At 47.3% G+C, this 18,085-nt stretch overlaps 1 protein-coding gene across 1 annotated transcript in view; it reads right to left on the bottom strand.

The window, feature by feature from the left end:
• LOC138301467 (bile salt-activated lipase-like) overlaps positions 1–16,076 on the bottom strand; it is a 49,155-nt gene extending 33,079 nt beyond the window's left edge. Inside the window, 3 exon segments of the mRNA XM_069241978.1 lie at positions 1,010–1,132; positions 7,541–7,694; positions 16,011–16,076. Coding sequence (XP_069098079.1) covers positions 1,010–1,132; positions 7,541–7,694; positions 16,011–16,076 — 343 coding nt within the window.
• Between the last annotated feature and the right edge of the window lie 2,009 nt (positions 16,077–18,085).

Below are 18,085 nucleotides of genomic sequence, written 5' to 3'. Positions count from 1 at the left end.
GAGCCTGAATCAAGAGAGCATGGGCTGTGTGAGCCTGGATCAAGAGAGCATGGGCTGGATCCAGAGAACATGGGCTGTGTGTGAGCCTGGATAAAGAGAGCATTGGCTGTGTGTGAGTCTGGATCCAGAGAACATGGGCTGAGTGAGCCTGGATCAGGAGAGCATGGGCCAGATCTAGAGAACATGGGCTGTGTGAGCCTGGATCCAGAGAACATGGACGGTGTGAGCCTGGATCCAGAGAATATGGACTGGGTGAGCCCGGATCAAGAGAACATGGGCTGAGTGAGCCTAGATCAAGAGAACATGGGCTGTGTGAGCCTGAATCAAGAGAGCATGGGCTGTGTGAGCCTGGATCAAGAGAGCATGGGCTGGATCCAGAGAACATGGGCTGTGTGTGAGCCTGGATAAAGAGAGCATTGGCTGTGTGTGAGTCTGGATCCAGAGAACATGGGCTGAGTGAGCCTGGATCAGGAGAGCATGGGCCAGATCTAGAGAACATGGGCTGTGTGAGCCTGGATCCAGAGAACATGGACGGTGTGAGCCTGGATCCAGAGAATATGGACTGGGTGAGCCTTGATCCGGAGAACATGGACTATGTGAGCCTTGATCCAGAAAATATGTGTTGTGTGTGAGCCTGGATCCAGAGAACATGAACTGTGTGAGCCTGGATCGAGAGAACAAGGGCTGGGTGAGCCTTGATCCAGAGAACATGAACTGTGTGAGCTTGGATCGAGAGAACATGGACTGGGTGAGCCTGGATCAAGAGAACATGGACTTGCTGAGCCTGGATCCAGAGAACATGGGCTGAGTGAGCCTTGATTCAGAGATTAGGGGTTGTGTGCATCTGTATCCAGATTTCAGAGGTTTTGTCTGCCTGGATCTGGATGTCACGTCTGGTGTCAGCCTGGTCTCTACAGACCTTCCCAGCATGGAGATAGAGGCAGTGGTGTTTGAAGGCCAGGATCCAGAGGAATTAGTTCTTGTTAGATGAACCCCACCTTCAACTTACTTCCTTTTCTGGACTGTGGGATCCAGATGTTCAGGTACAGGCAGTCAGTGCTCCCTAACACATCAGTCTGGTCTTACGTACCCTGCAAACAGCGGGGTTTGAATTTCTGGGTCTTCAGCGTTCCTGGAAAAAGAACAAAAAGACGACGAGAAATGAAAACAACAACCACATTTTTCAAGACCTCTTTCCATGCCCCATTCTTCCCCTGTTTCCAGGCTGACTGACTTGTGACTGATTCCTCCCCAGTCCCTATAACAACTCAGAGTCAACACATTTTTTGTAAATCACACTATTTCCCAGAGGTCCTATACAGAGTCCTTCCTGTTGAGTGAGTGCCTGCAATGACTACGTCACTGACTTACCTGAGTGTCATGACTGATGATGGATGTCTACTGGGTGTATTGCTTCATTTGACCGCTAGAGGGCGCTGCTGGTCACCGTCCAGTGGGGCTGAGAATATGTAAGTAAGTGGAGAAAGTCAGAAGGGCCTGCTGAGAGTTTGAGCAGGTATGGATTGGCCTATAGGGCAATGTGGCAGTGGCCGAAGGGCTTGTCTGACCGGTCAGTGTGTGAACCCGCTTTGTGGATGACCGGGGGCCAGTTTTATGGTTAGAGGGGGTCAGTTTTTTGCCTTTTTCTTCAGTTTTTTTTTTTTTTTACTTGGATGCAGCAACAGGCAGCACAGCCACGAATACATGATAGTAATACAGAGCATAGTGAATTTCACTACTGTATTTCCTAATATTGCCATACATGTTTAGGGGTTCGCTCCTGACAGGCCACGTAAGCAGCATATCTAAAAACAATCAGGGAGGCTTGCACTGCTGGAGCGTCACTTTGTTTGACGCTCAATCGCTTCTCAACTATATCTAAGAGGCCACGTAGAGCCACTTTGCGCGCCTTTGAATGGCCTCATAGATATGGAGTACGACAACGCAGCGCAAGTCGTTGAGTTGCCTTATTCTGCGCCAGGGAGGCGTAGCATGGGCGTTGCAGTGGTTTTCCCGCGAAACACCCATGGATTTTGACACAGTCCCAGATTTACAAGAACTTGTTAACCTGGGGATGCGCCAACACCTTACACCTCCTCAGAACAGAGGTAACGAGGAGGAATACATTTATTTTGCCTTGTTTTTTCCACTTTTTTCTGTGCTTGTAAGAGAGTGGCCTAGTTTGTAGTGGGTGCCTAAGGTACTTACACCTTATGCCAGATCCAGTTATACCTTATTAGTGAAATATGGTCAGTGTCTAGGAGCTGAGGCTGTCTAGGGGTAGGTGTAGCAGAGCAGCCAAGGCTGAACTAGGAGACATGCAAAGCTCTTGCAATACCAATGTAGTCACACAGCACTCACACGCATGAAAGAAAATACTCTGTGTTACAAAAATAAATGTACTTTATTTTAGTGACTCAATGCGAAAAATACTTTGGAGACTATACTCCCTAAGGAGGTAAGTAAATCACACAATATATACACTAGTGACCAAAAACAGGTAAGTGCACAGTAGGAAAACAGTGCAAGTAGTGAAAATCACAATTGGTTGCAATGGGCCCAGGGGGAACACAAACCATATACTAAAATAGTGGAATGCAAAAGTTGGTTTCCCACCTAGGCAAGTGTAGTGTGTAGAGGGGTGCTTGGAGTGTAAGAAAACACCAAAGGTAAGTAAAATACCCCACCCCAGAGCCCAAGAAAGCAGGAGTAAAACACAGCAAGTTTCCTAAAACAAAATAGAATTCATGATAGAAGATAATGCAAGAACCAGAAGAAACTGCAAGACACCAACGATGGATTCCCGGACCTGAAGAGCTGTGGAAGAAGGGGACCAAGTCCAAGAAGCACTGAAGATTCCAGGGAGAACAGGGGCCCCTGCTAACCCGGATGAAGGGGCAAAAGAAGAGACACCTGTGAGAAGACAAAGTCAGTATTGCACCAAAGAAGGCAGATGTGGGTTCCTGGTTGGTGCAGAAGACGTCCCACTCCGGATGGACGAATGCAGTCTGGTTTGCGTTGTGGGATTCCGCCAACAATCCTTGGCTCACGCAAAACACACGGTTGGCTGAAAATGGCTCTGCCTGGGCCCAGGAGGGACCTGGTGGCCTCTACCCAGGAGGGGGAGACAGAGGGGACTCTCAGCAACTCAGAGAGCCCTCAGAAGACCAGGCAGCGGGCACAGGAGTCCCACAGCATGGGGACAAAGAAGGTGCAAATGGAGGCCCACGTAGCACGACATAAAGGATTCCCACGCCGCCGGAGAACCAATCAGGAAGCTGTGTGTCGCAGGATGGAGTGCTGGGGGCCTAAGCTGTGCTGTGCACGAAGAACTTTTTGGAAGGTCGCACACAAGCCTTGGCAACTGCAAGTCATGCAGTGCATTGGAGTACTGTCTTGCATGAGGAGGCAAGCTCTTTCCTCCACCAAAGTTGGACAGCTAGATGTTGGGACTGTTGGAGTCACTTTAGTCCACCACCTGTGTTGCTGGATCCATGCCTGTCATCTGGAGAGCGGACCCAAGCCACCGGTCGTCGCTGCTGAGAGGTGCCTGCTGAAACAGAAAAGTGACTCTGTCACTCCACAGGAGATTCCTTCAGTTCTTCTGGTGCAGGCTGAAGACAGGCAGTCCTCATAAGATGCACAACCTGGAAACTGTTGCAGTTGCTGGCAGGAGCTGAAGATACAATGTTGCAGAAGTCGTCTTTGCGTCTTTGTTGAAGTTTTGTAGAGTTCCTGGAGTAGGCAGCGGTTGCTCTGTCGGTAGAAGATGAAGTGAAGGATGCAGAGGATTCCTGCTGGAGTCTTGCAATCCGAATCTGAAGAAACACCCAGAGGAGAGACCCTAAATAGCCCTGAAAAGGGGATTGGTCACCTAACCAGGTAAGCACCTATCAGGAGGGGTCTCTGACGTCACCTGCTGGCACTGGCCACTCAGATGCTCCCAGAGTGCCCCACCACTTTGGAATCCAAGATGGCAAAACCCAGGAACACTCTGGTGGAGCTCTGGGCACCACCGCTGGGGTGGTGATGGACAGGGGAGTGATCATTCCCCTTTCCTTTGTCCAGTTTTGTGCCAGAGCAGGGACTGGGGGTCCCTGAACCGATGTAGATTGGATTATGCAAGGAGGGCACCATCTGTGCCCCTTCAAAGCATTTCCAGAGGCTCTGGGAGGGTACCCCTCCCAATGCCTGGATCACCTATTTCCAAAGGGAGAGGGTGTAGCAACCCTCTCCCAAAGGAAATGCTTAATTCTGCCTTCCTGGGATTGAGTTGCTCAAGCCCCAGGAGGGCAGAAGGCTGTCTGTGAGGTGGCGGCAGCTGGGGCTGCCTGGAAAACCTCAGAAGACTGGTATGGCAGTACTGGGGGTCCACTGTGGAGCATGGGATTGTGCAACCAATACAAGAATCAGTATTGGGGTACAATTCCCAGTTGTTAGACACCTTATTTGGCCATATTCAAAGTTACCATTGTGAAGCTGTACATAGGTATTGACCTATGTGCAGTGCACACTTAAATTGGCTTCCCCGCACTCACAAAGTCTGGGAAAATGGGCATGGACAACGTGGGGCGCCTCTGCTAGTGCAGGGGTGCCCTCACACACAGGAACTTTGCACCCAGACTTCAGGGTTGAAAGACCTGATATATAGGTGACTTATTAGTGACCTGGTGCAGTGAAATGGCTGTGAAAGGGTGCATGCACCTTTTCACGCAGGCTACAATGGCAGTCCTGCAGAAGCCTTTGTATGTGCTCCCAATGGGTGGCAAAAGTAATGCTTCAGCCCATAGGGATCCCCTGGAACCTCAATGCCCTGGGTACACAGGTACCATATACTAGGGACTTATAAGGGGTGGGACCAGTCTGCCAATTTGCAGTGACATACTGAGTTACCAGTATGTAGTGACAAATTTAGAAACAGATAGAGCATGAGCACTGGAGTTCTGATTAGCAGGATTTCAGTGACAATTTAGAAAACAGTGAAACACACTGACAAGCAGGTCATAAACCATAAGCACTGTGGTCCTGACTAGCAGGATCCCGGTGACACAGTCAAAAACACACTGACATCAGGCAGAAATTGGGGGTAAGACGCCACAAAGAGGTACTTTCCTACAGTGCTGCATTCTGCAGCACACATGAAAAGAGGAAAATGCCTCTCTGGATTGTTTTTGTGCAGGAAGGTGACCCTTCCTGCACAAAGACAATCTTGCATACAACGCACAGCACCCTTGCAGCATGGTGCAATGGTACCTATGTTGGCACTAGGCAGCCAGTAGTGCGCCAGTGCAGTGGGAAAGGACAGGAATGCACTGTATGGCATAAATACGGTGCATTACTGCCCTTTCACATTGGCATCAGGCAGCGCAGCAAAAAGACTTGCAGGTCTGTCCTACGCCAACTCCCCATAAATATGCCCCAATGTTTATGACAGCAAAGCACAACTGTGCGTGTCACCAAAAAAGACACCGTGCATGTAACAAAAGAACCTAGAAACTGAATCCACTGCTGCTGGGCAAAGGGTAATAGTTACATTTTCTCACAAGATTACTTTGGGAACACTTTGCTTTGTGATGCCAATAACTTATTTCCTTTGTATGTTCTGGTGAGGATTAGATAGTTTGGAACTGGAGTGTGCAGCTACCTTTAGCAAGGCCAGTATGAAACACCTTGTGGGGTGCCACCCTGGCTTTGGAAACGTCCCTACAGGTTGGGTCAGGACCTGAGAAGGTGCCCAAGGGTGGCACAGTGGGCATAGGCCAAGCCTGAGACTGCGGTGGCTGCGTCCGTGGCAAACTGCCCAGGACACAGCAGAACAAACAGGAGCCCCTCCTGCTGAAGACAAGTCAAACACCCGTGAAAATCATTATTGGAAATGTGACCAGAAGATCTCAAGATTGCAATATCTTTCTACTGCATATGTTACCATTTTGCTGTCTTTTTGCCATTTTGGGCACCTCAAGTTGAGGCTGCAGCATAATAAGGAAACTCTGGCAGCATAATGTGTACATTTTGCAGGAATTTGGGTGATCAAAAAAAGCACTCCCTGTCGACCTCTAAACATTGAAAATAAACTCTCAAACAGGCAGCTGCTCCCGGTGAATCACATGACTAGTGAGACAGACAGACACTATGGGCCATATTTATACTTTTCGACGCACAACTGCGCCAACGCAGTTGTGCGTCAAAAAATCTAACGCCGGCTAACGCCATTCTGAAGCGCCATGCGGGCGCCGTATTTATTCAATGACGTTAGCCGGCGTTAGCCGGCGGAGCTGCCTGGTGTGCGTCAAAAAAAATGACGTACACCAGGCAGCGCCGGCGTAGGGGAATATGGAGCTTGGGCGTCAAAAAATGGGGCAAGTCAGGCTGAGGCAAAATTTTCGCCTCAACCCGATTTGCGCCATTTTTTTTTACTCCCAACCCCCATTGAAATGACTCCTGTCTTAGCAAAGACAGGAGTCATGCCCCCTTGCCCAATGGCCATGCCCAGGGGACTTATGTCCCCTGGGCATGGTCAGTGGGCATAGTGGCATGTAGGGGGGCACAAATCAGGCCACCCTATGCCACAAAAAAATAATAATAATACTTACCGGAACTTACCTTAAGTTCCCTGGGATGGGTCCCTCCATCCTTGGGCGTCCTCCTGGGGTGGGCAAGGGTGGCAGGGGGTGTCCCTGGGGGCATGGTAGGGCCCCTCTGGGCTCCTTCCGAGCCCACAGGTCCCTTAACGCCTGCCCTGACCAGGCGTTAAAAAATGACGCAAAAGCGGCTGGACGTCATTTTTTTTGACCCGTCCACTCCCGGGCGTCATTTTTGCCAGGGAGTGTAAATACGGCGCACATGCCTCGGAGTCATTTTTTAGAAGGGAACGCCTACCTTGCATATCATTAACGCAAAGTAGGTGTCCACGCTAAAAAATGACGCAAACTCCATGAACTTTGGCGCTAGACGCGTCTAACGCCACAGTATAAATATGGAGTTCGTTTTGAGTCGAATTTGCGTTAAAAAAAACGACGCAAATCCGGCGCAAACAGAGTATAAATATGGCCCTATATTCATTATGCGCCTTCTTGTCTCTTGACACAGGCACAAGCAGTGGTCGCCAGGTAACTAAAACTACCACTGGTGTGCAGTCTTTAAAACATATTAAAAGAAGGACATACTGATAAAATCTCTCAATCCCATTATTTTTTGCCTTTCTAGCTGTGTTGCTTGTCTGAGGAGACAGTGAACAAGGACCCATGCCCTGGGGAAGATGCTGGTTAGGTGGACATTTCTTACGTTTCTAGCTGGGCTGCAGGTCTGAGGAGACAGTGAACAGGAGCCTACACCCTGGAGAAGGTGTTGGTTAGGTGGTTGCCTCTTACCTATCCAGCCGGGATGCGGCCATGAGGAGATGACGAAAAGGGACCAAGTCCTGGAGAAGGTGCCCGATAGATGGGCATCTTTTACCTTTCCTGCTGGGGTGCAGGTTTGAGGCTACAATGAAAAGGGACTAAGCCCTGGAGAAGGGGCCAGGTAGGTGTGAATTTCTTACCTTGCCACCCAGGATGAGGCTCTGGCTTCTCAAAAGTCTTAGTGGGAGCAGCGAAGGGGATTCCTTTAAAAATATCAATGTAGTCAGCAAACAGCAATCCAAGCTTCTTATTGGTACCCTGGACCATGCCTCCTTCAGTGTATACGATTCCAAGCTGGGCACAGTGGATGGAAAAGTGACATTTAGAGCTGTATCAAGCGGCAGTGATGGGACATCATAAGATAGGATGGAAGTGGACAACACCTTCCTCTCAAATGCTTATTATTATTACAATTATTAAAAACATTATAAGTAAACATAAATGGTGAGCAATAAGTGTACTAACACCTGCACAAAATTCCTTGTTAATGTTTAGTTGTGACATTGCTACTTCCCTGTAAGGAGCAAAGGACATCCATGCTCTATTATAATAGCTTATTGCAGGTGAGGTTGTTCCTCACAATACCACCTTTATCCACCCATTGTCAACCAACAACCTCCCAAGAAGGACATGCCAGCCTGGGGAATATGGGATAGGTAGCTTATGTGGATACCTTTAAAACCTGCCATGGATCCAGCGTTTTTGACATATGTTGGATCCCTGTCCTATATAGAGTCTAACATTCCACACACATTCTGGACTCTTCATATATTTTTGAAGGCTACCTTTACAGGGGAAAGCCAAAAACAACACTCAAAGGGTTAGATGTCACAGTCGCTTATTTTTAAAACGGCCAGTAACTTCATCCTAGACACACAAGGGAGCATTCTTGGTGCTTAGGGGTTCAGCCATCAATGCTGCCGCAAGTGCAGTGGGATCAGGGCACAGAGAGGCCTGCTGAAATTTGATTATCGCTGTGTTTCACTAAACAAAAGTCAGTCGCCCATTTTCCTTGCTTGCCCTAGGGCCAGTGGCATCCTTGCTACACCACTGCCCACTTCTTGGCTTTTTACCATGCAGAAGTGTTTGATTGGTCCTAGCTCAGACCTGAGAACCTTCTGGAACTTACTTTCAATTCTATGCTCTAGGCCACCATCTTCAAAATACTAAGCCCAAGACTTCCGACACACAAATTAGCATAAAGAGCTACATGCATTTGTGCAGACCTGAGAAGCTGTAACTATCTGTGCAGTGTGTGCAACCTTAAAATAATTAGCTGTGGCTATTCAGCTATAGGGGTCAGTGTACATTTAAAAGGAGCAGTAGTAGCTGAGTTGTATATATTTGATAAAGTACAGCAGAGCCTACAGTGCTTTCCCTCTCTTACCCATCGAAAAAAAAGATTGTCAACTCTCTCTTTCGATACGGAATAAAACCAACCAAAAGTATTTGTAAAATTCCTAACTCCAGTCATTACCTTTGTAGGAAATAGCCCCAAAGAACATAGTAATGACAGTAGACACACTGCCCACCCTCCACTCAACAATTTTGTATGTATGAATCTATATGGTATTTCTAGTGGAAACGTAGCCGAAAGGCAACGGAGAACTGCACAGGGTCAAAGACAAGCCTGAAGTCAGCGAGTGATAGGAGAGGCACTGGTTGTGTATGGTTAGTACATTGTGATGTACTGTTTTCCTAAATTGGAGCCGAGTTGGGGCGGTCCTTATGGATACAGGGATGGTGTTCCAGATCTTGAGTGCATAGATGAAAAAGGCCCGCTGTCTTCTTTCTTAGTTGCAGTCTGTCTGATGGTGTCCAGGCTGTGGGTGTTCCGAGAACCACCAAAGGCGATGAGCTTGTCTGTAAGATAAGCTAAGGTGCTGACCGTGAGGGCTTTGTAAGTGACGCAGCTGGCCTTGAAGATGGTGCGGGCCGGCAAGGGCAGCCAGTGTAGTTCCATCATGATAGGAGTGTGTTTGTGCTCTCATGGTTGCATGAGTATGCAGTGTGGGTGTGGTTACTGCATTCTGTTGTGTTTGTGGTACTGAGGTCTTGTGATATGTCGCTGGGTCTCTGATGTGTTACAGGTGTTGAGGAGCAGGACAGTGCTATATGTACGGGTCAAGTGCTTCCTGGTCACAGGGTTGCGAGGATGTTCTCTAAGGTTTTGGGCTCATTTTTTATGGTGTGAGAGAGAAATGTGGTGCCTTCAGTTCATTGTTGCTTGCTTGAGGGTATCAGATCATCTGATGGGCTGTGTTTGCAGCATTGTGGACTGATCCATTGCCAACTATATAGGTATAGAGGTGATTTTAAAAAGAGGGTAAAATTCAAGGGTAACCTTGCACATCAGAGATGAATCTGAGTACAAACAGTAAATACATGGCAATATCCCTTCTCGACATTATTGGAGGAGTCCAGAAGGGATATTGCCATTTACTTAGGATCTGAAAGAACTAGCAAATGGGGGAGGATGTTTTTCAAGAACACAGCTGTTTGAAAATATATTGGCGTGGTCCAGGACACTGTGAAGTTGCAAAATCAATCGGTGTTGATAAGTGCGCTGTTTTATTTTAGTACTGTTGAGGTAGACATGTTGTTGCTGGTTGTGGCTTTGGTGTGCTGCTAGCTTACGTAAAGTTTCAGTGGTTTATTTCTGTGTAGTAGAGCGAGGAGGTGCTACATTCGAGTAACCAGGTTGGCTTTATTGCCAAGGTGCCAACACCTGGCAGCGACAGGTTGTTTTGCAGAAACGGCGGAGTTTGGAGAGGTTTTGGCTTGGTGGGTCTGTGGGAGGTGGGTGCAGGGAATGCTGTGGAGAAGCAGCTCTCTGCTGATGTCTTGGTCTGCAGTCTATTAGGTCAAAGTATGGGCCAGAATTCCTTTTGTGAGATGTGGGGAAGGATGCTCCAGAGACTGTTGTGTAGGAGAGCCTACAATGTTCAATTTGCATCTTATCGGAAGGTGGTTGGTCATGGTGTTAATGAAGGAAGCCAATAGCTTAGTACCTTGTTTTTTTCCGGGGGTGGAGAACTGTGAAGGACTCAGCTTTTACGGACAAGCGTCATTGTGAGTCCTGTTCTGTTCTGAAATGGTTCATACAAAGGATGTTGCATTTTATTCTTTGGAGTATAGGAAGCTGTGAGCTTTGGAGACAGAGCAAGGTACCATCTTATGATGAGGTGTACTCAGACCCTGAAGAAAACTGGACTGTGTTTGTTGGGGTACCTAGAAGTCAGCAACAGAGCCTGAGTGCTGTAGGCATGATATAGCTAAGGACAAGCGTGCCTCGTGGATAGACAGGAAGGACAACCTCAGTCTCCAGGTTTACCAGTGGAAGCACCATGCTCTTCTGATCACACTGACTTGAGGATTCATCATCAATTCCTGGTCATTTATGACATCCATGTTTTTATTTAGTTTCTCATGTTTAAGGCCTGGGCTGAGGGTTGTCGTAGATGGTAAGGGATAGGCTATGATTATGGGGTTGTCACAAAGCAGAAGCTCCATTTTGTCTAGGTTCTTCCTCATGTGGTTGTACATGATGGACCTCTTGACCACAAGGAGGTTTAAAAGGAGGTCTACCATACTTATGTTTCAGCTTGGGATTGTTTGGGGGATTAAATCCATGTCATCAGGGTAGTTACAACAAGTGAGATCCAAAGACCACGATTAAAAGCAGGAGGGTGAAATGTAGGACAGGGTCAGAAGGTGGAACCCACAGGCAACAGAGAAGGGGTTAAGCATATCCTCTTTGGGGTCTTTCAGAGAAGAAGGATTCAATCACTCGTTTGAGCAACCACACTGTTCATGGAATACTTGTTATCGATCTGTAGGTTGCAGAGATTTCTGGGTCCACACAGGGAGTGTGAACGGAACATCTCCCTTTGCTAGGGGAGTATTAAAGACTGAGCTAAAGGGACCTGCTGGTGTTGGCTGACTTGAAGTGTTTAAAGTAGTGCTAATGGGGAAAGCCCCATGGATACCCCAAATATCCTGCTGGCGGGTACCAAGGTGTGAGATTGCTGCATGCTCCTTCCACACTGCATGGTCTTAGAAAGAGTTTTCTGTGTTACAGCTACTATGATGTTATTCTATTTTGTTCCTCTTATTCATTCAGAATTTTTTTTAAATAAACCTTTATTGGTGTGCTCACCCAAGGTAAGCATGCTTATAGTTTTACTGTTACAGTTTACCTCTGGTGATATTGCTTGTCTTCTGGGGTGTTTAGACAAAATATCGGACATCCTGAGTCAAAATATTGTGACAAGAATATCGAGGACAAACATTTCTTGAAGGTAAGTTTCTATAAGCAAGCAACGTGTTACTATATATAAGTCCGCACATATGTACCTTGGTGACATATATGTCTTCAAGGTACGTAGATGTTCATTTAACAATAGTAAATCTATACTTACCTATTTGCACTGACTTTCTCGATATTTTGGTCTTCGATATTTTTAACACAATACTATGTCCATGTGATATTAACGTTTCTGACATTCCGTGAGTGATCGTCTTCTGGAGCCAGGGTAGGAGGGGGTAGTCTGTGTTGAGGTAGTAGACAGAGGTTGTGTAAATCCTGGTCTCAGTACCTGCATGAGCACCTGGAAGATGCTGACATAAGCCCTTTCCTGTCCAGGTGCCAGATGGTGTGGCTGGGTGATTGGACGATTGTAATTCCTGGCCCGACTGGTGGGTGTGGGTCTACATTAACTCCATTGTTGGAGAGAATTCATGGCTTGGGCATGGGAGTAGCAGCTGTGAGTGGCAGATGGGTGGTTCTGAAGAGGGCGAGACAGAGGAGATGTTCTGAGAAGAGAAAATAACAAGCGTTAGCAAAGCCAATAGGTCTTGCCTATGCAAGAGCTATTGGCTTTGCCAATGTGTTTTGGCCATGTTGCACACCAGTGTAGCTGCTGTTCTGCATGGCTAAAAGTTCGTGCTGCGGAGGAGTCACGTGGAGTGCCGTAGGGTGGAATGGCAAAGAGTGGATTAGAATGTTGTGTGTTGGAGTGGTATAGTGGGGAGTCACATAGAGAGGCATACACTGGAGGGGCATAGAGTAGAGTGGGCTAATGTAGAGTACATTGGCGTAGAGTGTTGCAGTTTATAGTGGCATTAAGTGCATGGCATTGAGTGCAGTGGCATTGAATTCAGAGGCATACAATGCAGTGGCGTAGATTAGAGTGGTGCATAGTAGAATGCAGTGGTATGGTGCGCAGCAGAGTGGCACAGCACAGAGCGACAAAGAGTGCAGTGGCATAGAATGGCGTAGAGTTGTGCAGAGTAGAGAAGCATAGAGTGGAACAGAGTAGCGTATAGTCCCGTAGAGTGCAGTGGCATAGAGTGGTGCAGAGTAGAGAAGCATAGAGTGGCACAGAGTAGAGTATAGTGCTGTAGAGTGCAGTGGCATAGTGTGGAGTAGCTCAGAGTGGAGTAGTGCAGAGTAGAGTGGCATAGAGTTGAGTAGTGGAAAATGCAGTAATGCAAAGTAGAGGGTCAAGGTGCAGTGGAGTGGCATAGAGAGCAGTGTCAGAGTGCAGTGATGCAAAGTAGGGTGTAGTGGCATAGAGTGCAGCGACATGGTGCAGTTATGTAGAGTGCACTTGCATGGAGTGCAGTAGTTAAGAGTAGAGTGGTGTAGAGTGCAGTGGTGTAGAGTAGATTGTGTCAGAGTAGAGTGAAGTGGCGTAGAGTGGAGTGGTGCATGGTAGAGTGCAGTTGGGTAGCGTGGCATAGAGTGTAATGGCATAGAGTAAAGTGGTGCAGAGTGCAGTGGCATAGAGTGTAATGGCGCAGAGTAGATTAGAGTGGTGTACAGTGGATTGCTGTAGAGTGCAGGGGCATAGAGGTGAGTGTTGCAGAGTAAAGTGCATTGGCGTAGACTTGCTTAGAGTGCAGTGGCATGGAGTGGAATGTTGCAGAGTGGCGTAGAGTGGAGTTGTGCAGAGTAGATTGTTGTGGCCTAGACGGGAGTGGTGTAGAGTGCAGTGGTGATGAGTGCAGTGGTGTAGTGTGGTGAAGATTGCATTGCTATAGACTACAGTGGAACAGGATAGAGTCGAGAGGAGTAACGTGATGTGGCATAGTGTGCAGTGGTATAGAGTGGTGAAGAGTGCAGTGGTGTGGAGTGGAGTGGAGAGTTGCAGAGTAGAGTGCAGTGGTGTGGAGTGGTGCAGAGCTGAGTGGAGTGGTGCAGAGCTGAGTATACATGGTATGGTAGTGCACTGCCATTACAGACAACACATTTTCAATTGAAATGACCATTACATTAGTACAGACATACAGTTTTACTAAGAAAACTATACAGTGTACAAACAAAAATGTGTGGACATTGCATCACCTAATGTAATGATTTCTTTTGTTCACATTAAAGTATTTGTGTCCAACACACCTCAGAAATAACAAAAAATGTGCTTCATTTGTGTTACTAATTCTGATATATTCTGAAATACTTACACAGTTCATTTAAATGTCTTTCCTACCCCCAGTAGCCAGCAAATTGTCACATAAATCCTCTCACTTTGAAATCAGAGAAAGAAAAGTAAACAAGGGCCCTCAGAAGATAGCGCCTGACATTTGACCTCAGCATGTGAATGCACAGCAAATGTGACAAGATGAGAAGAAGATTTAAAGGCCTGTTAACAGAAAGGGAGATTGTGGAAGGATACAGTAAACATGGCTTAGGCAACGGAAAGGACGCACTGACCCTAGAGAGCTTAAAGGAAATAAAGCCAGAAAATAAAAAGCCAGAAAATGTGAGTTACAAACCATAAAGCCAATGGTAGTCCCCAGGCGGAATGCATTCCTAGGTTAACTTTCTGAAAGTCCCCCAGTCATCTTTAGCAAACCAGACAGCTGCGCAAAGATTTATTTGCGCCGTTTTTAGACCCCACCCCTTGCATACATTATGCACGAGGCAAGCATAATGTTGTGCAAGGGGTTACAAAGTGGGGCAATGCAGGCATTGCGCCACTTTGTAAATCTGGTGCAGTGATTTTGGCCTCGTTGGGCCACAATAGCGTAAAAAAAATTACGCTAGTATGGGGCCAGGAAGCGCTAGGGGCTCTTAAATATGCCCCTAAATATTTTACTTCTTATACCATTTATGTGGTCTGTTCTGGAATGTGTGGTTTTGGGCTTGCTCACAGACAGAAGTTTGGTTCAGTTCTGTGGCAGTGAATGGTCTCTAGCGAGAGTGAAAAGCAGTGAGTGGTCTTTAGTAGGTTCTGAGCCCTTAAGACTCTCCTAAATTTGTATTTAGTGCACAACTTTAATTAGGACGGCTTCTAAACTGCAACATTTTGGGTTTGCTGCAGTTCCTGCATAAGTTGCATGCACAAATCATGCTAGAGAGAGCTGCAGTAGTCTTGCTACCTCAGTTCAGGAAGGACCTCAAGACCTGGCTCTTCGACTCAACGCCGAGGACATACCCCACAGCGCCTTGAGACCCTATGGGTGAGTAGCGCGCTCTAAGAATAATTGGTTGATTGATTGATTGATGCTAGCAAATATCTGTATCCAAGACCAACACCTTGTAGGCATTAGATAAGAAAAGAAGGATCCACCTTGACTGCAGCTGGAAAGGACACAAACTAGGTGTGACAGCTCCAATCTGGAGTTACAGAGACACATCTGTCCCTCAGACGAGACCAAAGTTGTCCACCTGCATCAGAGATTGAGGAAGGGTTGGACAAACAATGAAGAAGGACTAAATTTGGCGTGGCCCTCGTGGCCATAGAACATGAGCTCAGTCTTTTCACCATGCAGTGGCAGCTAGACTGAGAGGCTGATTGAGATCTTGGCAGACGAGTTACTCCGTCACAACGGTGATGGATATCCCATCTGCCGATATATAAATCCCATGATATCCAATGGGAATATTGTGACGGAACAACTCGTCCGTCAAGATCTCAATCAGGCCCTAAGTTTCTACAGCACTGCTTTGGAGGCTACACATTGATCTAGCTCAACGAAGATCTTACTCTCTGAACTGTTCTTAATGTGGAAGGAGCATCACCTGCATATGTCTGAATGTGGACTTGGAATATATGCAACACCGCGAATAGGGAGTCAGGACATACATTTGAGCGAACTGACAAAACCACTGAACCCTAAGTACACCACATGTAAGAGAAGCCTTAGGGAGTCAACAAGATCATACCAGTCAAGTAAACACTCAAGAGAAGCGTTTGCCCGAGAACCTCTGGGCCATCGGCAGCAGCACATGTCACAGGGAATTACTGGGATATGGAATAGAGTGAGGTGGGCTAGTGGACCTCAGTCCACTGATGGGATGCACTCATTCAAGCACAATCGTAAGTTAGTAGCATTCAAGGCCTTCAAATGTAGTGTGGCCGATGCTGAACCTCAGTAAGTCCTCACAACCCATTTCCTCTTCTCACACCTACCCAAATACTTTTCTACTTCTAGTCTAGGGAGTGGTAGAGGAATGCAGGAGTAAGCAGTAAACCCAAAGCATACTGACCAGCAAGCATTGCAAATTCTACAGTCTTGTGCCATCGACACCCAAAGAACCCTATGAACAAAAAAATACACCAGCCCTGAGCAAAGGTCTTGTGGTGCCCCCTTCCACAGACTTACCGTGGTGGCCTGCACCGCTGCCAGGCAGCAGGCTAGTGCCACAGCTCGCATTCCCCAGGTGACCATGCCGACTGCTTGATAACCAAGTCCAAAGCTATGACCTAACGACAGCACTTTTATATACTTCCACCGCAGTGCTTAGCATTAAAGTGAGTGGACGCCCGCTCCAGATAAGGAGGGCGCGCGGTTTACCTATCTGGAGCTGTCCATCAGTCTCACCTAGGAGGACATCACCTGCTGTTTCAGTTGTTTCAGGCCCAGGGCCAAGCTCTTATCCAGAGTTAGCCAGGTCTATTTTGAGCCACTTCTTCCATCAACACGTGGCTTCCCATTGGGGTGAGGACTATTACTGTTTACAAAAAACTTCTTTTGGAATGGAAATCCACACGGGGAGGGAGAGGAGTGAGGAATACCTGTACACACTTCCACTTTGAGATGATGGGAAGAGAAAGGTAGTCTGTGGACTTGATTTGGGTGAGAACTTTAAGTGAATAACTTTTATGCCCCCAAAGCAAAAGGCACAATGGTTAGAGTGGCAGACCCTCATGCAGAGATCTGTCTCGGGACCAGGGTTCAGTTCCCACCTCGTGGGGTCTTGGGCTCAATTCCATTGAACCAGATAATTCTCGCCTCAGTGCATAATCTAATTAATGGGCCCCACTCTGTAACTCTGGGCAATAGCTTGCTTAATCTCCACAATGGCCCTCACAGCGCTTGGATGCCTGGCTTCACCCTGCGGGTTGCCCAGGAGTGGGCGCCTCACAGGGGAAAGCCAGGAGGGGTTCCACAGCGGTATGCGTACAGCGCCTTGAGACCCTAACCGGTGAGAAGTGCTCTATACAAGTGCGAAGTTTACATTTAGTTTCTCAGAGAGATTACAAGTCAATCCAGTAAAATAACACACTGTGTTCATTTAATGAATGTATTTAATTAATTAAAGGATACCACTGCCTGTTAATCCGATGACCTTGATAAATGAAAATATTAATGGTCAAGATAGGAGGATGTGAAAAAAACACTAAGGCCCAAATTTCACCCTGCTGCAGCGCCCTACGTCAGAAGGAAAGTGCAGGAACATGCCATATCAATGGCATATGGCAAATTCCTGCCCTTTCCCCCTGTGCTCGCGCCTAGCATCAATGCACGCACCCTTGTACCATGCTGCAATGGTGCCTACATTGCATGCAGGATTGCTTTTGTGCAGGAGGGGCCACCTTCTTGCACAAAAAACAATCCTGGAAGGATTTTTCCTCTTTCTATGCGTGAATGAAGCACACATAGAAAGCGGACAAACAAAGAGAAATACTGATGTTTCTCCTCATTGTGCCTCGCCTGGGGAGGAGTAAAGTTTTGGCTCAGCCCCAGGTTTACAACGTCTTGCAAATCTGGGGTTGTGTCAAAATTCATGGGTTTTGCGTGGGAACACCCAACGCAACGTCCAAGGAACGCGTCCCTAATGCAGATTAAGGCAACGTTCCGATTTGCGCTGCCTTGCCTTACTCCATATTTATGAGGCCTTTCAAAGCCACACAAAGTTGCTTTGCGTGGCCTCATAAATCTGATTCAGTGGTTTGTGCCACTTTTGTGTCATAAAAAGTAACGCAACGACGGCGCAAGAGCCTCATAAATATGGGCCAACGTGATCTTATAGTAAGTAACGTTGAGATAAAAGACGCTACCAGGGCCTTTACTCTGTCGATGTCCTGCCTGCTATAGAGCCGCGGACCCAGTCAGGTCTCGAGCTGCTTGGATGCTCTTCCCCTCCGCCTCCTCCAGTGGTCTCCCAGTCACTGTGGATGGTGACAGCAGAATGGACTACATGTGATCATCATCCCGGAGAGTAGAAGCTGACTGTGCCGTCAAGCCTCAGTGCTCCTGGCATTGTGGGTTAAGGCAGTCGTATAGTGATGCCTTATTCACCAATTCCATCACCGGTTAAGAGAACAATCAGGAATAAACATCTATTGGTCCAATTCAAGTTTATTCCTACTCTGATCATCAACAGTGACTTTGTAAATTGATCAATTTCATGATGGTCCAGGAGGCAAGATTCCCCAGTCGTACATTACTGTGGG

The sequence above is a fragment of the Pleurodeles waltl genome, chromosome 6 (assembly GCF_031143425.1).
Source record: "Pleurodeles waltl isolate 20211129_DDA chromosome 6, aPleWal1.hap1.20221129, whole genome shotgun sequence".
NCBI classification, from domain to species: domain Eukaryota; kingdom Metazoa; phylum Chordata; class Amphibia; order Caudata; family Salamandridae; genus Pleurodeles; species Pleurodeles waltl.
Note: the sequence above shows the minus strand (reverse complement) of the source record. Positions and strands in the feature narration are given on the sequence as shown.